The 24,502-nt window shown below is 53.9% G+C and overlaps 1 protein-coding gene across 3 annotated transcripts; it reads right to left on the bottom strand.

Moving 5' to 3' along the window:
* Positions 1–394: 394 nt before the first annotated feature.
* Positions 395–16,166, bottom strand: ABCB9 (ATP binding cassette subfamily B member 9). 3 transcript variants are annotated; one of them, XM_075516268.1, is made up of 13 exons: positions 16,089–16,146; positions 15,372–15,455; positions 13,868–14,558; positions 13,381–13,495; positions 12,739–12,869; positions 11,166–11,371; positions 10,031–10,228; positions 8,305–8,433; positions 6,737–6,925; positions 6,003–6,176; positions 4,466–4,625; positions 3,405–3,541; positions 395–2,211 (listed from the first exon to the last, which is right to left on the bottom strand). In XM_075516268.1, exons 3-13 carry the CDS (start codon positions 14,478–14,480, stop codon positions 1,873–1,875), a joined length of 2,391 nt encoding a protein of 796 aa, XP_075372383.1. In that variant the 5' UTR covers positions 14,481–14,558; positions 15,372–15,455; positions 16,089–16,146; the 3' UTR covers positions 395–1,872. The 3 variants fall into 3 exon arrangements, with proteins under 3 accessions (XP_075372383.1, XP_075372385.1, XP_075372384.1); XM_075516270.1 differs by having other exon boundaries at positions 15,372–15,522; positions 16,089–16,103; XM_075516269.1 differs by lacking the exon at positions 15,372–15,455 and having other exon boundaries at positions 16,089–16,166.
* Positions 16,167–24,502: the final 8,336 nt, after the last annotated feature.

Consider the following 24,502-nt stretch of genomic DNA (forward strand, 5'->3'; position numbering starts at 1 on the left):
TTTCCTAAGTGGAGGGAGATAAGACAAAGAGAGCTCTCGTTCTTCCAAGGCACAGATTTTTATCATATCACAAAAGCAAGCAGCTGAAAAGACTCCAGTCACAAAACACTGTGCTTTGAGAACGGGTTGGACTGCCAGCCCTTTCGTGTGAGACTGACTACTGGATGGGATCTGGGATGAAAACAAGTTCTTAAACAGGTTATGCCTACTGCTGTGGCTCACAGCCATTATCAGATGCTGAAGTCTTTTACATACCTAATTCTCTGTAGGTTCTTCTTGTCATTCCCCACAAGGGAGCCAAAACATGTGCAGTGTTCAGCTGTATTCAGCCATCATCTCAGATGAACATTACCTTGAAAACCATGAATGCAAAAAACACCCCCACTAGATTGGCTCGACGTCGAGTGGCAGAGGTAGTATTTTATTTTTTGAGCATCCCTCCTCAAGGACACTAAAGAGTTTGTAAAACATCACTAAACAAAAACAAAACATCGCCAACAACAAAAATGCAAAACTGCCGAAAAGTAAAACACAGCAGCATTCAAATATCAGAAAACATGAGAGCTAAAGTGCTTGAGATAATTTCTTAACTATGCACAGTCTGAAGTCAGTCTTCCCCATATAAATGCTATTTTTCAATAGCACCTGCCTGGCTGCATAGGTTTCTTCACCAGTCTATGGCAGGATAACACTACTAAGCCAGAGCCGTTACCCAAAAGGGCTAGGAGCAACATATTTCTTTCTATTCCTCATACTAAAAGTAAGTTAATAAATAATATTCAAAGAAACACATTTTAAAGTTCAGGCAGCTGAAGTCAGACTTCAAGGGAAGTGACTGTAGGGATTTCCCATGCAGTGAAGTCGCTAGCATGGCCTGAAGCTGAACAAAGCTTTGGTGGGATTTATAAAGTGCTGTCTTTTAGTATTTTATGCCTGTCTTTAGTAGTGGTTTTTTTTTTTTTCAAACCAGCACCGGGGTTGTGAGTTAAAAAAATTCTGAAATAACAGGCCAATTTTCAGTGGATGCTGGAGCCAGACAGACATTGCACAGTGCACACAAATATATTTAAAAAAAAAAACAAAAAACCCAAAAAAAACCCCAAAACAAAAAACCCAAACTAAAAAACCCCAAAACCTAACCCAATTATGGTAAAACTTTTCATCCTTAAAAACAAACACCCACCAAGAACCAAGAGCAAATCTGAAAGCAACATCTGCCTCCCGGTCCCCTGGCTCGTTCCAGCAAGGATGGTTACTACGTGATACAAGCTCAGCAGCAATGGTTGTGAGCCTGAGCCTGCAGGCACTCAGTGCAAAACTCTCCCAGCGTTCAGCCCCATTGGAGCGATCCAGTTTCCACCGAAGCCAAAGGGAGCTCCCTACAGACTTCAGCAGACTTTGGATTAGCCCCATAGATTGATAGCGGGAGCAGGACCTCATTTTACAGTCAGTGTTTTTCTATCCAGCCACAAAAGCCACCCCCTGAAATTCCTGAAGGGGTTTTCAATCTTCCCCTCCATGCATGCATTTAACATCCATTACAGTTAATAGCAGTTACACATGCATATCAATGGGAGAAAAGTCCCAGTCGAGAGGAATTACTGGTAGTAAGAAAAGAAACCCAGTAGAAATGCTGGGAATTGCTGAAGACCCAACTCCCTCAAATAAATCCGTTTCCCTGTTTAACCAGCCGGCATCGGCCTGCTGGACTGTAATGCAGGAAGCTCTATAGTGTGTGTTTGTGTGTGCACGGGTGTGTGACGCGCGTGGAGTGAGCAAACGGGCGTCGTTCTGCAGCACGCGAGCCCGTCGGCAAGCCGCCTCCTGTCTCGGCGTCCCAGCAAGCGTCTCGAGCGCCGGCCCTCGCCGCTTTCACTTGTGAGCCGTGTTGTTGTAATCGTCCTGTGCCACGGCCGGCAGGGAATGGTCTATCCTGAACTCTTCCTCCAGCCCGCCGGTCGCCTTTGCTGAATCCCCCCGGGCTGCGGGTTGGCGACTGTCCGCGCCACCCCCCTCCAGCCCCAGGATCTGTCTCTGCACCAGCTTGGAATAAAGGCCTCCTTCTTCCATCAGCTCCTTGTGCGAGCCCTGCTGCACCACGCGGCCCTTGTCCAGCACAATGATGTTGTGTGCCTTCTCGACAGTGCTCAGCCTGTGAGCTATGACAAGCACCGTGTGGTTCTGCAAGTCGCCGTAAATCGCCTGCTGAATCTGCGCAGGAGGAAAAGACGTTAGTGCCCGCGCGTCACTGGCTCTGCTTTGCAAGGAAGAACAGCAGCTTTGTGGTCTGTGTTAAGAAACCTCTGGATGGGAGGTTTGCTCTCCTCTGGCTACACAGAGGACACAAGACTCCCTGCAGCACTACCAGCACCAGCATGTCCACCCCAGCTCCCAGCTCTCGCTGTGCAGCCCAAAAGACCGTCTCAGTCCAGCCAGCCTGCAGGTGCGGTACGCACACATGCACTGCCAGGCCTGATCCTGCAAGCTGGGTTCTTGTTAGAACTGGGCCCCAAATCTGGAGGCCACGTGGTATTGGCATGGCGTGCAGGAAGCCAATAGCTGGTAAATGCAGCTGCTCAGAAAAGTGGGGCTATTTCCTGGGGGTATCAAGGCAAAGCAAGAAAGAGTTGTTTTCTAGCCAAGAGATGGACAATGGCATTAAGGTCTAAAGGCAGGCAGATGGCCACCAGGCCACATGTCACATTGACACCCCTGGCTAGCCAAAACCAGCCTCTGGCTGGCATCAGATACCACACACGTGGCTGAGGACCCGCAAGCCCACGAGCTGCTCCAAGGTCAGATGCTCACGCTGCCCCACACCGTGGGCCGGCAGCCCTCATCCTCCAGAACCGGGAGACACGTCCTCACACCTCAACCTTGAACTGCTTTCCCTCATGTCATTAAACCACCGAGGCCAAACTGCTGCTTGTAGAGCTGTTTGGTTGACACATCCCAGCCAGATAAACCCAGCTCAATTCACAGCAAGCTCAGGGCGTTTCCTGCCAGCATGGTTTCTTTGGTGCCTCAGCTGGGATTTTAGCTCGGGCAGTCCTACGCTGCCTGCTGTAGTACCATTTTTTAGGGTCTTCCTCCGTATCCTGTCCTAAAAGGCTGCACAGTGCTGCTGTATGCCAGTTAACACTTTTCACATTTCAAAAATTGGCAAAGATCCTTATCTCATCAGGTTTGTCAGGCATCAGCTGCTGTGAGCACAGGATTATTCCCTTCTTGGTGGCTACAGCAGTGTTGGAAGCAAATTCCTGCTCAGGAATTAGCGTCTTACCCAAACCTCTGATAGCACCATGTCAAGACTAAGCTTGTCCACAGGCTGCAAATTGCAGCTATGGTCTGTCCTCCAAACGCAGATTGCCTCTTTGGCCCAAACACCCGAGTCACCTACTCACCGCATGTTCACTCTCCGCATCCAGCGCGCTCGTAGCTTCATCCAGGATTAGGATGGGGGGGGTTCGGATCAAGGCCCTGGCAATTGCCACTCTCTGCTTCTGGCCACCTGACAGCTGGGCTCCTTTTTCGCCTGCCTCTGTTGGGTCAAGAAAGAGAGGAAAGGGGTCAAAATAAAAATCAAGAGCTGCCATCAAATTCAGGTCCCAGCCAGCAGCATCAGGATGGCGTCATGGTTTGAAGCAAAGACCAGGTAAACTCTTCTGCTTCTGCTCGCTTGGCAGAGCAGTTTAAATGAGTTAAACACCACCGAGGCTGCAGTCCTTCCCTCCAGCAGCAAGTTCTCCACTGTTGTCCCAAGGTCTGAGGCACTGACGCTCATGGAAACAATGCGGAGAAGTCCCCTAGCCTGGGAGATCATCCAAACTCCAAGCCCCCCTCCTGCCCTGGCTCATGCAACTGCGTCGCTGCCATCTCTCCCTGCAAGTCGGGCTCTGGAGGGTGTGCAACTGAGGCAGCAGCGATGGGAAACCGGGACCTCTCTGCTGGCTCCCATAAACACAAACCATCATCAGTCTGACCTGCCTCCTCACAAAGTCTGACTGTCACAAACACATCAGCTTTTATTACTGTGGATTTATCACAGGTTTATTTTCTTCCCATGCAGGCGGCGTGGTACACAGCTAACTGCTTGGGTTCTGGGCTTTTCTCCTGATCACTGCACTGAAAAATGGCAAGACCGCCAGTGCCATATCTCCATAACATTGCCAGGCACCGGGAGCCAGACTGGTCCGGACAGGATGGAGGACACTAACCCCACTGCCACAGGGTAGCAGCAGAAACACTCTCCCGGTATGGGCTCAGAAATCCCGCAACAGCTCAGTCACCCCAAAAGGCAGCCAGGGTGCTGCACCTCCCCATGTAACCGCCTCTACAGTAACCGCCTCCGAGCTGCCATGGACTTGTGTCCGTCACTACCTGCCTGACTTTCCACCCAAGGGAAGAGTTTCTGCCTTCCATGGGCACAAAATGCTTTCAAGTGCAAATGGAGGGATTTTGGTACCTGTGTGGTAGCCGTCTTGTAACTCCGTGATGAAGGCGTGCGCATTGGCTTTCTGGGCAGCCTGAACAACCGACTCGAAGGAGGCTGAAGTTAAGCCATAAGAAATATTATCCGCAATAGAGCGGGCAAACAGCACTGGCTCTTGGCTCACCAGGGAGATCTGCACAAAGGAAGGGAAGAGCAGGGGGTTGGGAGCAGAATACACGCTGGCCGGTGTCTCGGATCATCGTCATTTGTTCCTGCAGGGTAAGGACTCAAGCGGGCAGAGCCTCACCATTAAATCAAGATATAGAAGTGCCTCAATGTGAGCTTCCAGTGAGGACGCTAACGATAGGGTGCCCAGCGGCAGCCCCAGCCCAGTTTGCGCTGTCTGCTGGGAAGCTGTTTCACAGGAAAGAAAACCGATGCAATGCTGGGGGCTTCCCCCTCCAAGACCCTGCTACGTTTTTGCTCCAGATCTGTCATTCCCATCACTTTTTGCTTTTCACAGTATGGGAAACCAGTTGCTGGGACAAGGCAGGCTGGAGAGAGCCTCTCCCAGGGGCTTGCTGATTTTGCGTTCAAGGCCAGTAATCACGCTTGGGCCACGTGAGTGAGCCCTCCTGCATCTTTTAATCCAAAATTAGCAAGTTACGGACATAGCTGCCGCAATTCCTTAATTGCTTAGCAACAGCCTCCCTGTCTTACCTTACAGCCGTTGCTGCTCACTCTCACATTCAGCCTGTTTTGTCAAACACTCAATATTGAAATAAATTGAACCCTCCAAATTATTGCTCAGAACTGGGCATGAAGAGAGCCAGCGGGACACGGTCATATTTTAATTGACTTCTCCCCATGCTCCTAACACCACACCAGGCTTTCTAAACTGAAAGGCTTGCTTGTCTTTTAATTTTCGCTCAGTACGGGCAGGGAATGTAAATTAGTCACACTGACTTTGGCTTTCCAGCCTGTCTCTGATCAATTGTTTTCAGTTTTTCCTGCTGACTGGTGAGGCCATTTGCTCTGGGGGCAAACAAAAGAAGGCAGTTACTTGCAGAGGAGATGAAGGCTGATCTGTGCTGACACACAGATGGGAGCTGAGGGGCCTGGACCCCTCTCCTGGGCAAACCACCCAATCCCTCCAGTGTTCCAGCTGCTGCCAGGATCCCGAGAGGTTTAACTCCCCATTAGCTGAGAATTACGTTAAGATCTTAAGGTAGAAAGTGCTGGAGGAATGCAAAACACTTCTCCAAACCCAATTTAGATGATAATTAATCCAACAACCAAAAACATATTTCTACTGCGTTGGCCAAAAAATACAAAACAAAACATGTTTCTTGTTCTGTTTTCGGAAGACTTCCCCCTCCCCATGAAACCATTCTCCATCCCTTTCCCTTCCACCCCCACAAATTATCTGAATTCATTTCCTGGACCACTTCCAGCTTTCTGGACATTTCAGAAGTTGCCAGATCAAATCCAAAGCAACATGCAACGCTACCATCCATCCCCTCTGATCACAGCAGGCGATAGCTAGAATACACGTATCAGTCGCTCGTACCACTGAGTGCAGGTACTTGTGATCGTACATGTTAATGGGACGCCCGTCCAGCAGCACCTGCCCGTCTTGCAGAGGGTAGAAGTTCTCCAGGATGTTGACACAGGAGCTCTTCCCGCTCCCCGAAGGACCCACCAGCGCCGTCACTTTGCCGGGGTGCAGAGTGAAGGACACATTCTGCAACATGGACGGGAGAGCATGCTCAGGTCCTGGCTTTTCCCAAGGTCCTGGGGCAGTGGCTCAGGCACTATGCAAGAAAGGTAGCCGAAATCCAGCCACAATGACCCTCCACCTTGGTGACATGCCACATCAGCCACCTCTCCTGGCTCTGAGGAAGCAAGAAGCCTCCAAAATTGCTTCAAATTTCCCTGCTGATGTAGCAGGACCTCTAAAAACTGCAAAGCAGACTAACCTCTTTCCTGCCTCCCTCTTCCCCGTGACCCCAGCCCCTCTCCCATGGAAACAGTCTGAGACAGCTTGGCACAAAGCCCTGTACCATGCTGACGTGTTTAATGCCTGAGCGGGAAACAAGGGTCTTATTAATAAATCTCATTCCTTGTAAGGAAGGCCAGCCCTAAACACCCGCTGTTCCTTCCAGCATGCCGCCGAGCCTGCCTTTACGCATCTCCAGAAGGGCAGCTGACGTTTCCTGTGGGCTGGGGATCGGTTATTGCTGTGATGGAGAAGCAGCATGTGATGCCTCGTGGCGGGGAGTGCTCTGCACCCACAGGGCTCACCTGGAGGACCTGCGTTGCAGAGCGAGTACGGTAAGAAAAGGTCACATTTCTGAACTCCACCTTCCCGTCCACGTGGTCTGGGGCCAGGGACCCGTCGTTCACCATCGTTGGCTTGCGGTCGATGAACTCGAACACCTTCTCGGCAGCTCCCACTCCCTGCATCAGGCCACTGTAGACAGAGCCGACGGACTGGAAGGGAAGAGGCAACGGTGAGACCGTCCCATGCAATGGAAAAGGCAATCAGTGCGACTTGTAAGGAGAATGGTTGAAGCATTCCCATGACATGAACTACAGTCATCAGACAGAGAAAAAGAAAGCTTTTCCCCCTATGCAGTGTACAGAGGGGATATATGGACGTATCCAGGGAAAGGGCATCTAAAGGGGTTTGTGCATGGGTAGACCCAGAGGGGAACAGAAGAAGGAAACAGATGGATTGCAAAGAGAAGATGTGCGCCAGGAGATACATGACCCAGACTTCCACCAGAATCCTCCACCTATCTCCCTTTGCTCAAGACCAGCAGCTCCCCAACCCAATGGTTGAACAGAGTCCACGTACGGCAGCACATCGCACCAGCTCCCGGGGGCAGCCGTCTCGTTCCCTAGCACATGTCTCAAATGCAGAGCAGCTTCAGGCTGGACCATTCTACACAACCGTTTGGCAGCTGAATTGGCTGTTCCCTGCCGGGATATGGTCCTAGTGGCTTTACCATTGTGCTTTCCCAACTACAACTGCTGCATGCTGACACTGGCTTCGCTGGAATAAATCTCCGTCACATTGGCTCTTTTCAATATTAAACCCAGAGCTGTAGAACAGCTTGTACTGCAACTGCCCCTCCCATCAGGAGGGAAAAAAAAAAAAAAACCTGAAACCAAACCAAACCCACACCAAAAACACAGCCTGGAAACACCACCAGAGCCTGCAGTCATCTGAACAGATGGTGAGAGCTGGGCACGCTGCCTCCAGCTCTGCTCTGCTGCTGCACAAAGGCTGAAGCACCGCTGAAACCACGCTCGGCTGCGAGGAAACCTCAACTTGATAATTTCTGCCTTGATTAGCCAAGCTTACGCCTTTGCAAGGGGAAGGCAGCCCTGGGTGGGCTCTACCATCCCACCCACAATCCCATCTTGCTAATGCGCTGCCAACACAGCAGTTTGCAGCCTATTCCAGGGAAGGGGGGGGGGGGGGGGGGGAAGTAATATAATTAAGTTTTTAATGAAGCCTGAAATTTAACAGGCAGCATTGTAATCCCTGCATCCTTCATGCCAGGAAACGTGCTTGGGAGGCAGCCACGACTCTGCCCTTCAGCAGAGCCAGCCCGACCCCTTTGGTCCCGATTGCCTTATCAGGGGATGAGCTGCCTGGGACATGTTCAGGTTGCGAGGCCGCAGCAGGAGGGCAGCGGGGAGCAGAGAGGAGAATCAGCCCACCAGTGGGCAAAGCCACAGCGCCAAGGAAATGCGTCACAGGGAAGTCAACACTGGGTCTAGCCCTGTGACTGCCCTGGAACCTTCTAGAAGACAAATATCATCTTGATATGGGGTAGCCCAGAGGGATAAAACAGACTCACCTCCATGCAGTCTCCCAAGACGAACTCGTAAATGATGAAGGATATCAGATTTCCGCTTGTCATTTGCCCCGAGATCACGAGGTGCCCACCGTAGTAAAGGATGCTGACCTGGACCACCAGGAGGGTCAGCTGAAAGCAAGAAAACCCCCCAAAATCAGCAAGGACAACTGCATTTCGATGTGTTTGTAATTACTCACACGACAGCCCACAATGCATGTGCTGACATTTATTCTTTGAGCCCCGAACTGAGCATCCCTGGCAGCACACAGCTGACAGCCCTAGCAGCAAGCACGGATATGAGAAGGGAAAAACAACTCAAGTACATGGGCTGATTTAAGGTGCTGGGCTGAGATCTTTCAACAAAACAGAAGTCCAGAGGGGCAACAGCCAAGGAGGGAGAATTTATCTGAAATAACAGTGTCTCATGAACTTCTCTCTTGGACTAGCGTAATAATCTACATTCAAATTATCCAACATATGCAGTCACCTCACCACTAAAATAAACTTTCTGTTATATGAGTGTGACACATTTTAATTTAGAACACAAAATCAAGCCAAGAGTTAATGCAAAAAATCCTCCTTGCATGTAAAAGTCCCTGAAGCATAACCTCAACTCTTGCCTGAAATCAGCAGGGGGGGTACCACCTACTCTAGAAAGAAGAAAGATCAGCTCCGATATGACAAATACCAGCCCCTGCCTTTATTCAGCTGTTTTGTTCCACACTGCCTGAGTGCTCAGAAAAGCAGGGATGCCCTGGTGCTCTGTGTGACGTTTGCAGGACAGGCTGTAAATTCACACAGACAAAAATACTGGGGAAAAATTTCCTCCTCTATTGCTCTGCCATGATGTGACCGTAAGATCCTGCATTCCCTCGAGAAAGGCTCTACCAGGGCTGTGCTAAATCAAATGGCTTCTTTCTACACGAGCCCCGCAGGAGCAGTTTTTGAGGGTTTTTGTGTTCTTTGACTCGGCGGGATCTGTGCTGACCCAGTTCTGGCTTCACCTGGGAGCCCAGAAACAATGCTAAAATTGCTCCGATTTTGCTTCCAAACTTGGGAAGCCATAAAGCCTCCCCCGGCTGCACGAGGGCACCATAACTTGCCAACCAGAGGCTACTTAGATCCTTGAATGTGCAGAGAAAGGGCAGCCGCACATGAGGGTTTTGCACAGCCTTAGTTATCAGCTGATGCAGGAGAAGTCCCAAACCATCTGGTCTTGAATGATGAAAAAGCATTTTGCAAAAAACCTCAAAAAACCCCAAACCCAAACCCCAGCAGCCTCCCCCTACCACCACCCCCACACAGAAAATCTCTGTTTCTGAGCAGAAGCTCAACCAACGCCGCGGCTGTTTCCCAGCCGGAGCCCCGGAGATGAGCTGGCACAGGCACGCAATGCAGCAACACAGAAACACGGGGTATTCCACGACCTTGAGTGGTTATCAATTATATTCTTATTTGCAAGAGAAACCGGACCGTTCGGTGGCACAATGCAGTGCTGCCCTAAGGGGGAATGGAATATATTTTTTGATGAGTGCAAAAAAAAAAAAAAAAAATTAAGAGTCAGGGGATTACAGGCAGCAGACATCGAGGCCGGGCTTGCCCTGCAAAACTCCCTGGAAGCGAAGGAGACGCACGTACATCATGCCACACGTATTTTGGGATCCGAAGCAACATCCCCTGCCCATCCCCAGCCCCGCACGGGGAAGCCCTGGCGCCGGCCACCTACCCCGCTGGACCAGACGTAGTAGGTGTAAGCCATGGCCTCCCGCTTGTTGAGTTTGTACACCTGCTGCAGCTTCTGCCAGTACACGTTCGCCTCTGCCTCCTCGTTGGCAAAACTACGGACCGTCTTCATGGCAGAGATAGTCTCCTCAGCGGTGTTGTTGGCCTTGGCCAGGGCATTCTGCACATCCTTGGAGAGCTTCTGCAGGGAGCGGGGAGAGGCAGAGGGGGCTCAGTGCGTGCCAGGCTGCCCGCGGCACCTCTCCCTGCACGCCCCGGCCTTTGCTGGGCTTGGGAAAAGAAGGCACGGAGACATTTTCCAAGGCCATAGGCAACAAGGCTGAGCACTGGGATATATCCCGCACCTCAGGACAGCCTGGGACACTGTGCCAGGAGGGGTAACGGATTAGTTGTGCTGTCCCCAAGGAGGGACCTGGGCTGCGGGAGGTGAAGTGCTGTGCCCAGGGCCACTTGGGAAGCCTGTGGCAGAGCCGCTGCTCCCAGTGCCCTGATGGGACAGGGTCAGCCTGGCCCAGGAGCCCTTCCAGGAGTTTCCAAGTCAGGGACAGGTCTGGAGACCAAGGGCAGCTCCACTCCTCCCATGAGCGCCTGACCTGCAGGAGGAGCCATGGCTGTGGGAGGCAGCACCCGTGCACACCATGTCCCTGGCACAGTGGAAAGCTCCAATAACTGACATGGGGAGCAGCAGTGCAGGACTCACATGGTCCATAGGACACGGTATTAGCCACAGGGGATGGCCCTTGGCCCACGCTAGCCCCAGGCAGAGGGAGGGAGCTCGGCACTGGGTTTAACCCCCACCTGAGACACTCCAAAGGGAGAGGAGAGGACAGACTGCACGAGGACAGGCAGGCACATACGTGACATTCCACGGCCAAGCCACCTCTCCTGTCAGACCTGAGATGCTTCCACTCCTGAGCATGAAGCAAGGTAAGAGCCAGGGCTACGCTTGTCTGCCCATACAGGTTTAATGCTGCTTTCCTGCCCCCGCTGCTGGCAGCAAAGCACCCGAGTATCAGTCCCACCAGCTCCAAGGTCACCCACAATCTCCACGATGGCTTCATGAGGGGAACAGCCCACTGTTGCAGCACACCATGGCCAGGCCAGCTTCTCCTACCTACCTTGTAGTACTTCCCGTAGACATCAGACACCAGCATGATGATGGGGAAGCCCATGAAGGTGACGAGTGACAGCTTCCAGGAGAGGCTGAACATGAAGAAGATCACCCCCGTGGCCTTCACCACATTGCGCAGGAAGATGTTGATGTTCTGGGAGACCAGGTCGCTCACAATGGTCGTGTCCGATGTCAGGCGGGAGATGACGTCCCCTGCAGCAACAAGGGGTTGGGGAAGGGGAGAGCACGGACATGTCACCACAGCAGATCACTGCCTAGCCACATCCCATGTCCCATGCCAGGGGCCAGACGGAGCTCCCCATTCAACCCACCCCTCACTGCGGGTCCGAAGGGTGGCATGGAGAGGGGGCGACTCTCCACTGCTGTGGATGCAAAGCAAAACAGAGGAGCTTGAATTGCTGCATGCACGAGGGAGATGAAACGTATCTGAAGGCATGAGCTACGTCCCTGGGACACCAAGGATGGCTGCAGGACAGCAAACAGGATTGCGGCAGCACCCTACACCGGAGGGTACCCCGTGGGCATGCAGACGGGCAGCAGGTGTGTGGGTGGAGTGTTTGCTGGGCTGCTGAATGCACCTCCAGAGCTGTCAACCCAACCCCAAGTTAATTTCTAAACGATGCCAGGAGCCCTCCAGGAGTTCGCCAGGGACTGCTGGCACCTTTCCCTGCCGTCCTGGCGGGACCAGCCGGGGCTGGGCGCAGCACACCCTGCAGAGGAGCACAAGGCAGTTTTGGAGTGGGCTGTTTGGGCTTAGCCATGTGCCCCGCAGCCTGGAGCTGACCCAAGTGACCCTGAGGACGTGGGTCTAGCTACCAAGGGGCGAAGCTCCTGCAGTGTCCTTTGGTGGAACTGAACGTTACAGCCAGCAAACATCACCCTGAATTCCTAAATACTTGGCCTGTGTTTGAGTCCAGCTGAAATTCCATGCTTTTGTGTAAGTGTTAGTCCAGGGTTACCCGTACCCCACTTACAATAACATCTCCAGTGTCCTCAGCTACCAGGGCACCATGCAGCGATTGCTAAATATGGCAACAGCCTCAAAACTAAAAATATCACTGAGAAGAAACTGAATGTGGGAAAAGTTACAGCAGGCTGGGACCACACCAGAGTGGCACGGACCAGGACAGGACTGAATGGCAAGCAGGGAAAGCCACAAGCACGCCCAGCAAGCTTCACACTTCTGAGGTTTCCCATGCCCAGAGCAGAGCTGGAGAGTGGCCAACCAGCAGGCTCTGCCGGGCGGTACGGGAGGAGGAAAGCAGGTGTTTTGGGGATGACCAGAGATGAACATGTCAGCCTTGGGGCTGCTGGATGTCAGGCTGATCAGTGGCAATGGGACATCCCCAGAGTGCCGGGCAATCCTGTCCCATCCCCATGGTAGGAGGCACCCAAAAGGGAAGAGATTTCTGATGCTCTTTCTGAACATGAGCATTTGGATGCCGTCTCTAGCTGCCCCAATCTGCTACGTGCTGGTAGGGCACACCAAGGGGAAAAAAAAAACAAAAACGGGATGGGATAGAGGGGTTAGAGCAAATCAAGGGGAAAGAGGAACCAACCTGTGCGATTCTCATCAAAGAAACTCATCTCCTGAGACACCAGCGACCTGAAGAGGCAGTTGCGAAGGCGAATGTTCAGTCTTGCAAATATCAGCGTAAAAACGCCACCCCGGATACCTGCGGCAAATGAGCTAATTGCAGATAAGAAACGTTATAGACCAATGGACACGAAACCCACTCCTCAGCAACACAAACACCCCGATGCCTGGGCCAAGGGCTTGGGCAATGCTGTGCTGGTACCACTTTCCACCCGGGGAAGCGATGGCTAATCCAGCCCACACCTCCTCTGTGTGCTACCAGCACAGGGACAGCTGGTCCTAACCCCAGTAGTGACAAGCTTCGGGAGGGGACGCAGCGCTGCTGGGACGGCGTTCCCCAGGGAGCCCGTTCCCTGTGTCCGCTCCTGCTCCCCCACCACCAGCAGACGGACGTGGAGAGCTACACAATGGCCTTGTGACTGCCGCCATGGCTTCTCTACACCGGGATGGTGCAGAGAAATCAAAGTGCATCCCTGGGGTTTGGCAGGGACCCAGTGGAGCACCTGCAGGCAAGACAGCCCGTGCCCACCACTGCCACCAGGAGCTCCTGCAGGAAAACCCCAAACTCCTCCTTGTCGGGGCCAAAACTAGCCCCTGCGATTACCTTCCTATGGCGAGCAGCGACATGACCAGCACTGCTGTGGAGAAGCGGTCCATGCTCTTCTGCACGACGATGCCGTCAATGGCCAGCCCCGTGTAGTAGGGCAGGAAGGTCTCTCCTGCCAGACAAGCACAGGACACGGGGTTTCAGCCCCACCGCGCGGGATCAGCACAGGATCTGTATTTCCAAATGCAACGGCCCATGGACAACCCCATCTCCACCACGGAGATACTCAGCCGTTGCATGAGATGCCTCAGGAGACGCAGCCCTTAGTGGTACGTGGGGATGTTTAACTTCCCAGTGTATTTTATCCCCTATTGCATTTTTTTTTTTCCTCATTACATTTTTCACCCAGCCCATGCCGGACGTGCCACCCAGCACACCCGAAAAAGCAAGCCTGGGGTGCTGCCAAGTCCCCCCCCACCATGGCTCTTTCCCTCCCAGAGAGGAAGGGAGCATACCGTGGCCCCCCCCAGGTCCCTTCGCTCACCCAGCGCGGCCACGAGGAGGAAGAAGGAGGCGATGCCCAGGAAGAAGGCATCCGGCTTGGTGTAGGACAGCAGCTTATGGATGGTGGGACCCGCCGCCTCCTCCCGCTTGTCCCGAGGGGCACCGCCGTCACAGCTCTCCTCCGCCTCGGCGCGGGACTCGGAGCTGGGCCCCAGCGCCTCACGGGAGGAGGTGACACAGGCCAGCAGCTGCCACAGCCCGAAGGTGGCTGCCAGTGCCACGTAGGTCCAGGCAAAGAGCCCCCAGAACCAGGGGTCCCTGATGGTCCTCCGCACCTCCGAGTAGAGCAGCAGCTTCACCATCATGTAGATGCCCATGAGGAGGCAGACGACGGCGATGAAGGTCCGCGATGCCCTGAGGCGCCGGGGGCCATAGGCCGTGTTGGTGGCCACCCCGATGGCGGCCCCAAGCAGCACGCAGCTGCGGTAGAGGCAGCCCCCCCAGATGTCCAGCAGCGAGTTAAAGATGTTGAAGTGCCGCAGGTCCTGCAGGACATCCCGGCCGCCCCGGCCGTGGGCGTAGAGCAGTGTGGTGACCACCACATCAGCCCCGCTGAGTGCCAGCGTGCTGGCCACCGCCTTCCAGGCGCGCATCCTCGCCGCCGGGCTGGGGGGGTCACCGAGGCGGTGGGGGACAGCCCTAGCACGGGGAGGACATGGTCATGTCGGCCTCTGCAGCGGGGTGAGAAGAAGGGGATGGGGTTGTTATTCGCCCCAGGGAGGTGGTGGGGAAGGGGAAGCAGGATGGGGGGGACAACCGTTGCCGGCTTCCCACCAGCCCGTCCTGACCCCAGACACCGCTATCAACTCCTTCCTCCCCTCCCCTACTGCATACGCTCCAAGATATTTCATAAAATGCGAAGCACAAATGAAGACAAACTTCCTTCCCAGAAGCCTGCACCCATCCCGAATCCCACGTCTTTGTGGGAAACTTTGTCCCCACTTGCTGTGGCGATTGTGGGGCCACGAGGTCCCCGGCAGCTGGGCGATGCTGGGACATCTGCACAGCCCACGTGTCCTGCCCTACGGGGCCGTGTAGGTGTTAAACGCAGACATTCGTGATCTGAGAGTCCCTCCCCACCTTTCCCAGGACAAAGCTGAAACTGAACACTCAATCAAAACCATATGAAAGCAGAAGGGAGAGCAGCTCCGCTTTGTAACAGATGCCCTTTGTCAAAAAAAGATTAAATTATGGGAACAGCAGCCTGTCACGCCTTGCTGTCCTCAACCCCCTTGAATGTTAATTTGGGGTAACCACTAAACCCGCTGCGCAATTCAGCGACACAACAAAAATCCCAAAAGGAAATTAAAAGGAGGTTGGAAATCCACATGTGTGTCCCGTGGGAGAGGGAAGCTCCAGGGCGGGACGCTGCCTTCGCTGTCACCCGTGGGTCTGACTAGTGGCAGCAATGGTGGGGCTGGATCTGAATTGACACAGAAAAGGGTGAAAAGCTCGACTTCCTTTAAACCAAGCGAGCTGCTCACCTGCTCCTGCACCATGCCCAGAGATGCCGTGTGTCGGCACGAGGGAGGTACCCGATCCTCAGATTTGTGCTGGCCAAGCAGCTCCTGCGGAAAGCACGGCACAAAGGATGCCATGCATTGGCCACGCTCCGGCCTGCATGACCACAGCCACCTCCGCAGCCGCCCAAAAGCAAACCACGGGGAAAAGGGCAGCCCTCAGCACCAGCCAAGCGGCACCCTTGGCCGAGAGTGGCTCGGTGGCCGGGCAGGCGGGATAAAAAGCTAAAAAGTGGAGGAAAACGGGGCAGAGGCTGCAATCTGGGGAAGACCGGGGGTTTATGGGGTGGGTGGGGAAGGAGGGATGGAGGCAAAGCAGAGCAGCGGTGCCAGGGACGAGCTGGACACGCTTCCCAGGGTGCTCGCTGCTGCCATCCGCTGCAAAGCTGCGCGGATCCGGCCCGGTGGCGAAGGAGAAGGAGAAAGGAGGAGGAGGAGGAAGAGGAGGAGGAGGCGGCCACCGCAGCTCCCTGCTACCCGCAAAGGTGTCCCCAGCTACAAAGCTGGAGATGCCGAAGGTCCCCAGGCTCAACCCTGCCTCCCCCCGTACGAGATGCTCCTCCCGGGGGAGACGCCCGGGAAGGGCCGTGCCCGCCATAGCAAGGGCAGGGGGGGTGGAACACAAGGTTTGCCCCTTTGCAGCGCAAGGGCAAGGCGGTCCCGGCCCGGACGGGCTCTTACCGGCGGCGGCGGCGAGGATGAGCCCGGTCCTGCCCGGCCCGACCCGGCTGCGGCTGCGCGTCCCGGGAACAAGGTCGGCGGGGGGCGTGGCGTCCGCGATAGCCACGCCCCAGACACGCCCCCTCGCTGCGGCGCGGTCCCGACCCCGCCCGCGGTTTAACCGGACAGGGCGGTAACGGGGGCCGGATCCCGGGGGGGGGGAACTGCCCGCCGGGGGTACCCGGCCCCCCACTACCGCCCTGGCTAAATCCTGCCCCAACACAGCAAGGGCAGCCCCAGGGCTTTCCCCACCTTAGAAAGCTTTTTTTTTTTTTTTTGCAAAAATAAATTTTAATTTTTTTTAATTTTGTATATTCTTTTATTGGTTTTATTTAATTTCCGCAGCAGAGGGAGAAAATACAACACACGAGCTGCCTTTAAAAACAACCAGAACAAGGGCTCAACATCGTTTTTAAATTAACCCCTAAATAGGGGCTCGACAGGGTTTTAAATTAACCCCTAACACAGGGAGGAATCCAGCTTATAAATTAGTTTTCCCCTTCAAGTCCCCGCGCCAGCTCCGGACGATGGCAGCGCTCAGGCTCTTCCCTGGCCAGCATCTGTGCATCGAGCTGGGCTATATAGGAGAGGGGCTGGTCGGTGTCCCTATAGCAAAGTTTCCCTCTATTTTTGGAGTGCTGAACTTAAAAACACCCCTATAACTCCCACCAGCGTCGGAACAGACTATAGGATTCCTGGAGTTCACTCAGTTTCTGGAGAGAATAGAATGGTGACATTACAAACGAAAAATTCATTTTTCTCTGCCTGGATAACCAAAAATAAAAATATCACATTCTATTATCAATTTTATTTCTGCTAATTAGTGCTTAAAACTAAAAAAAAAAACCTCACTTCAAGCCATTCCCCTGTCCACCGGGAATGCAGTCAGACCTGCTGTGACTCTTCCCGGTTCAGGCGGACAGTGGGGAAGACGGTTTTAAGCTGTAGGGAACAAACTGCAACGTGGCTAAGCCAGGTCTAGCTTCTAGTTCTCTTCTCATCTGCACCCAGATCACTCCCCGGGCTTTGAGGCAGTTTCCAGGCCGTAGTCAAGCTGGAGCTTTTTTGGCAAGACTGGGTCTCTCGCTGCCAAAGCGTAAATGAGGATGGTGCCACTTCCCTCAGTCGGAGGGATGGTCCAAGGGCAAATCTGGACCGGGAAGGGACTAAACAGACACCCTTGTCTGAACCTTCCCCTTCCTTTCTCCCCAGGACAGAGCAGGCACGTCTGCACCCTGGACTCCCATGCAGCTGGGCCACAAACCTTGGGGACAGTTCGTGCTACTATCCCCGGCCCCGTGGGACCCCCAGAAAAGCCCCAGAGGCTAACTGGTTTTCTTCATGCCGGACATACTCTGCTCAGGCGGCAGGACCGTCTCGATCTGAAACGACACAAACTGGCCCTTCTTCAGCTTCTTCAGGGAGCTGGCAGCATTGCTCCCAAACACGTTGTCTTCCACTTTGAAGGCAAGAGAGGGCAGAACCCGGCTTTTCCTTTTCACACTCTTCCGCTCCCGCTTGTAGGCTGTGGTCATGTTGGCGATCACCTGTAAAGGAGATTGCTTGGCTTGGGCCTTGAAACGCCGCTTAAAAATCAACTCGCATCTGTCTCACACGAGCTCGGCAAGTGAGAGTTCGTGCTGCAGCGTGCAGAGCTCAGCTTGGTAAGCCAAGGCTGTGCCAGCAAGCGCCAGCAGAGCCGGCTGCACCCTGGGGCAAGGGAGGGACTAAGCAAGGTCTTTCCGGCCTTATCCTCACCAACTCCAAACTAGCACAACACCTTACATTAAGGAATCTGTGATTTCATGGCTGTGCTCAGAGGAGCCATTAGTTCTCCAGCAGTAGAGGGCAGAAGGGGATCTAGGCTGGAGTAACACAGAGCCAAAGGAAGCTTTTATCACCTCCTGTTAATTACAGTCCCAATCCTGGCCCGTCTGCAGGCAAGGGTCAGCGACCTGGACACCAGAAGTGCCCTTATGGACAGGGAAGGATGCTTCAGCGTTACCTAGACGGAGCTCTTGCTGCCCCGTGCCACGATGTGCATCTCCATTTCACAAAAGGGGAATCCGAGCTAGAGAGCGGAAGCTGCCAAAGGGATCAGCTGGGAATAGGTCCCACATGCTCAGCTCCCAGGCCTCCTCCCTCCTGTCCTGTTTTACTGCTGCTATTCCCTGGCAAGAATAATCACAGTCCAGGTGGGACCAGAGAGGATCACATAACCCTGTCTGAGTCTAAAAAATGACTGAGCAAACAAAGCACTTGAGCCTTGTCTGTTATTTTTTGGCACATATATTGCCAAGCACTTTACAGGGGACACTGAGGTCATTTTTCAAGTCAGGAAACCAAGAAATGGAGAGACAAAATGAGTTGCCCAGGTCACCCAGCACATTAGAGACAGTCGGACCTGAATGCTGGCCTTGCTCCCCAAACCCAGCTCTCTGCCCACTGGGTCACTAGTCTTCATGGTAGCCCCAGCCTCTCCAGTTTCTCTCCTCCCATTTTGGGGCAGGGTTACTTTTAACATTCTTAATTACACAGCTTGGCCCTAAAGGCTTTTTGTCCCTGCCTGAGGACGGACTCCCTTGGCTGATTTGAGATGCAGATTACAAGGCAGAGTGCTGGGCAGGCTGGGACACAGCTCTCATTAGCCTTGACGGGGTAAGCCAGTCCCTCGTATTTCATCACTCAGCTCTGAGCAGCAACACCACCAGCTTCCTCATGGCACCAAACAGTGCCAGCTCAGAGGGTCCGTCTCTGCTTCTGCTGCCCTTGGCATGCATCAAGGTGCCAGCGTCCACCTCTCCTCTCAGGCCAGGACTGTGGAGTCTCAGGCAGTGCTTAACTGGCATCTGCCTCGCTCCTTCCCAGCCAGACACGCGGCCTCCCTGCCACACTCGAGCCCATCAGCTACCTGCTGTGCTTGGTGACAGGAAGGAGCCCGCAGGCTCTCTAATAGTGTTGGTATTCATCAGTTCTTGAATTTGATCTTTTAGATGTTGATATTTCTTAACTTTCTCTGCCACTGCATCAGCCAAAGGTGTCAGATTACTCTCATACCTAACTGTGATGTCTACTATTAAGGCCCAATCTTCTTTAACGAACACTAGGTCCAGCTTACATAATTCATTTTGTTCATCTTTCAGCAGTGGTTCCTGAAATACTATCCATTCCTTCTTTTTGGCCTCATCTGCCAATAATTCACATAGTCGGTTATGCCTCTCAATCCTAGCATCCTGTACCGCGTCCTGTACCGCTGGACAATATCCAATAATACGTGAGCAGGTCTCTTTCTCTGCCTGACAATGTCAGTACGATTTAATTTGAGTCTCTTGTTTGCCCCTTGCTAGAAATTCTCTTGTGGGGTAAACAATGGCTCTTAGCTGTAACACCGTGATGAGCTTTCTGTGGGGAATGCCTCTATAAAATTCTAACCAGTTGTTACTGATTTTATCCTTCTCAAAGTTGGAAATTCCATGGCCCTGGGATACCAACTTGGTTCAATTCACAAATTCCTGTCTTTGCCAGTTACAGGGTCTCAGAAAGATGACTTTTGGAGCTGCCATCTCCCATTCCGAGGCTGGTTCCTCACCACCTAATTCCTCTGATATCACTGCTTTTGGGTCCCAAATAGATGGAATTTTATCCTTATCTCATTCTGCTACAATCCACAAAAATAGAGCCCAATTCGATAGATGACAAGCGACCTTTTCCTGTCAGGAACTGGAGAGTCCCAATTCTGCTAATGACTCCTGTGAGATGGCATTTCTGGAGAGATGGGGCCAGGGGCTCTCTCTGAGAGCCTGCTCATGATCCTTGTATGGGCAAATCCCTTCCGTGCAGCTCTTGCACAGCCTGCTGCGAGGGACCCTGGGGGGAGCTTGGCTGCAAAATGATTTCAAGGCACTGTAAGACTTACAATTTCTTTCACCGCATTCTGCTGCTCCTGGACCGCGGCTGTGAATGGTGGGAGGCTGTCTGCCTTACCAGAGCTAGCCCCCTGCTCTTTAGAGTCCTTGACAAAATCCACCTGCAAGGTACAGATATTTGGGTGTTACTCTGTAACTGCGCCAGCGGCAAACCTCCTACAAGACTCTCCTTTGTCGAGAAGTTACCTCAGATGACAGGCACACGTATCTGTTGAACATGAGGAAGAAGGGGGTGTACTTCGTGATGGAGTTGACTGAGGTGCGGAAATCGAAGAGCACAGGGTCGAGGCTGGTGTCCCATTCACTGGGCTTCCCATTCACCACATTGCAGATGGAGGATTTGAGCACCTCGGTGCTGCGGTCATCCAGGCCTGCGCAGTCTGCGGGGTCTGCGGGGGTGAGGATCTGGGAGATGTTCCAGCGCTCGCATAAATGCCGGCTGACCTGCAAAGGCACGGGGTCATGCCCATGGGAGAACAAGGCGGGTTTGCACCACAGCAGCTAGCAGCCTCCACAGCATGAGACGGCACCATCCCCGTGCCAGGAGATACTGCTCAGCAGAAAAAGCTCTCCAGAAAAGTTAGAGCCTGACTGTTCCCGTGCTTGAGGCTTTCCACAGCACTGGGAAGCTTGGTTAATTCCAGGGTAGGGCAGGAATCTCGTGGGCCTCATCTCACAGGACCCTTCCTTCTGAGCAGAACGGCTGCAGTGTGGCTGGAGGACTTGCAACACAGAACCACAACCTTAAATCTCTAACAGGATGAAAGCATTGGCAAATAATCTACTGCTGGCAACAAGGCTGGGGCAGGGAGAAGGCAGCACCAGCTCCTTGCACCTCCTAGATGGCACGCTGCAGCTCTGCCTCTGGGACCCACTGCCCAAAAAAACCTGCTCAAGATCACGTTGCTCTTCCCCGAACCATCCAGCACCTGACCTACCTCCTCACAGAAGTCCCACGTCTGACTGGCGTAAATGTTCTTGGATGCTCCAAACCTGAAAAAAGAAGAGGGCACGCAACTGGTTTTACTCCATCAGCTGCAGGGCAGAGCCAGAGAAGTTCAACCCTCATGGGAAATGGGATACAAAAGGGACAGAGGCCTTCCAGTGGAGCTGGTACTAAAGAGGCTGGCATGACCTCACCTCCCCAAGAGCAGAGAGCGGCCGGCTGGCTCCACCTGTTCCAAAACAGCCAAGCCTGTTTGCTTTTGAATGATAAGGCAGTAGGAGAAAAAAGCAAAGTTTCTTGCTCTTAATGCAAATCTCTGCTGGCCACAGGCATTTTCCACAAGGACAACGTCACATGGTGATATGAACCATGTGAGCACAAAATAAACACTTTTGGGGCCGGGGGGTTGGTCAGGGGATGGTTTAAAACTTCTGCAAAGGGAGCACCAGCTCTTTTGGCCTTGGAGCTACTCAGAGAACCACTTCTGCCTCTTTCTCCCCTCCCCTGATAACAAGAGAACAGGCTCTTCCCAAGTACTTTGTAAAGTACTAAGAAGCACTGCATGGCCTCTCCTGTAGAAAGGGAGAGTTCCTGCTCTTGTGGGGAACCATCTCGTGGACATAGAGTATTTTTGCAACACACATCCCAGAGCACCCCATCTCACTGCAGAGGTGCAATGCAATCAGCAACAGAAGAGCCCACCTGTAAAAAATTGTAGCTAGGGCTTTGGCCACTGATAAGGGATCTTTCTTCTGCAGAGGAGCAGCCTCAACCCACTTAGTGAAGTAGTCGGTCACAAGGAGGACGTGTGTATTGCTCTGGCTCGTCTCAGGAAAAGGTCCTGCATCAACAAGCATCGAGAAAAATCAATGTGATGCCGTAATATCACCCAAATGAGGAAAGTTAAAAACCCAGCCCAGCAAAACAATGACTGCGAAAACAACCACGACTCTCTTCTGCAATGTCATTTGGCCAGTATATTTCTGTGACCTTTGTCAGCAAAAATACACCCATCACGGTCTCAATTCTGGGAAGCAACACACGCCCACAACTCCCATTGTGTGCAGAGAGGGAGCCAAGCCAGTCACACGGATCAGGTTGCTCCCTGGTAGGCTGCTATGGCCTCCCTGGCACCTCCTCACCGCAGACGCAGGCGGCTTTCACTCACGTGCAGCCGTAAGCCTGCCACGCTTCCTGACAGCTGGCATGGAAGCCTTGAAAAGCCTGTCTGTCAGCCGCAAACACTCACCATGAATGTCTAATCCCAGCACTTCCCAGGGTGATTCCACTTTGACAGGCCTTGATTTCCGCGATACATTCTTGTTGTGCTCTGCGTTCTGGCACGTTTCACACATTTTGATCTGGAAAGGGAAAAGACCATCAAAGGACTTTAAAATATGCTGACAAATTCTGTCAGATTCAGACTGGACAGGTTACGAAGGAATGAGAGAGACAGCATGTCTGAGCAGCTTCCTTCTACCCAATAAAAATAGCGAGGCACAAAAAAAAAGAGGACAAAACACAACTTACCTGACAGCTTTCTCTGACACAATAACCAATTTTCTCAGCGTGGCCGATAGCTAAGAAATTTCTCACCCTGTTTTTAGGCAAATATTTATTGTGTTTTAAACTTCTAATGCCAGTTAGAAAAATCATCAGCCCCAGGATGCTGGAAAAGCATGGACTGCTTTGACCATGCAACGCAACCACACTTCTTCAAACCACGCTGTTGCAGAGCCCTGCTGCAGGGAACTTTCGGCAATAAAACAGGTGAGGCGAAGCAGCCGAGAAGAGCGGGTGGAAACACTGAGCTCCTCCTGTTACAATAGTTTAGGGAACTGGGCAGCTCTGGCAGGAATCCCGCCTGCTCAAAGCTATACCCAGCAACCGTCGTCTGAAACAATCCCACCTTCCCACGCTGGCCAAAACTGCCCTGCACGAGGAGGCCTACCTGCGCAGGTTTCCTGACGCTCGGGGGAAAGACATCCAATCTATCCAGCTGTCTTGGAACGTTCCAACAGTTTCACCTGCAGAGTTACTTAGTGCGTGGCTTCAAAGCAACAGGCACTAGAAACGACATCATCCCTGCATCAGGGCTCTTCTAGCTGCTCACTTGGGACTGCTGCCTGAACGTCCTGGGAAATACTCATGTCATTGACAGAGTCGATGCTCTCAACTTACCCAGTCCACAACATCCTTCACAATCCCCAGCCAGTAGTACCGGCTCTGAATCCGGTGCACGGTCTTTTTCTGGCCCAGATGGTTCCCGATTTCGGTGAAATGGCTTTCCAGAAAGACTTGCCGCCTCCGTTCAGGATCCACAATCACCTCGCGCTTTTCCTCCTTCTTGGGTCCCACATAGTAGAGGCAGCCGCCTGCAAATGCGAGACGTTTATCTAAAACGACATACCCTCACAGTCATTTCAGCTGCTCAGTCCCCATGAAAGGGTAATTTTCTACAGCAGGAAGAACAGGTGAGACATGACAAAGGGGGACTGTTGCTTTGGGAGCTTCTGTAATGCCTCTGGAGAAGCTGCTAGACTGGAATCACCCCCACGTAAACCCCGTGACCTCTTTTCTGCGCCCAGGGCTGAGCAAAATCCTCCGCTAAGACAAAGCCACCTTGGTCTCCAGAGGCCAGCTCTGGCCTACCCCGCTGCGCACCGGTGCTACCCCAGGTTGCCGCAATCCCCACTCCGCGCCCCAAAAGCGATGCCAAGGCACGGAGGCGGGACGAGAGAGGCAGCGGGTACCGGCCAGGCGGCATCCCGCGGCTCCCTCTCTGCAGAGGGCAAAGAAGCCACGCACCCCCCCCGTGCTGTGGGGGCGGCGCATCTGTCCTCCTCTCTGTGGGGACGGCAAGCCTTCGCCTCCGTGCCAGCGGGCCGCCGTCCCCGCACGCCTCCGCAGCGACCCTGGGCCCTCCCCGCCCGCTCGGGCCCTTCGTCCCCGCGGCCGCGGGGGAGGCCGCGGCCAAGGGCAAGGCGGGCGCTGCCGCCGCGCCCCCCCCGGCCCGGCAGGCCCCGTCGGGGCTGTCCCGCGCTGCCACCCGGGTCCCCACCGTCGACGACGAACTTCTGGGCGTAGCGCTTGAGGTTCTTCCTCTTGATGGAGCAGAAGCTGGGCGGGAAGCAGCCCTCGGCCAGCAGCCGGTAAATGTCCTCGAACTTGCTGCTGGGGCCGCACGACTCGGCCGCCACCACCTCCTCCTCGGCCACCTGCAGCGCCGAGTCCATGGCCAGCATGGGCCGGGCCGGGCCGGGCCGGGCCGGGGCTGCCCCCGCCGGCCGCGTCCCCTGCCCGCGCGGGCACGACAGCCGCGCGCCCAGGCGCGGGCGCGGCCCGGGGAGGGGCGTGGCGGTGGCTCTCAGGGACCGTCTGCAAAGAACCCTCGGCGAACGTTGCCGCCCCGAGCAGGCCCGGCCCCGCTCCTCGGCTCCCCCCGTCAAGGGAGCGGGTGTCCCGCCCGCCGCGCCGCCGCCGCCGCCCCCGCCCCCTGCGGT

The sequence above is a fragment of the Mycteria americana genome, chromosome 13, assembly GCF_035582795.1.
Source record: "Mycteria americana isolate JAX WOST 10 ecotype Jacksonville Zoo and Gardens chromosome 13, USCA_MyAme_1.0, whole genome shotgun sequence".
Taxonomy (NCBI): domain Eukaryota; kingdom Metazoa; phylum Chordata; class Aves; order Ciconiiformes; family Ciconiidae; genus Mycteria; species Mycteria americana.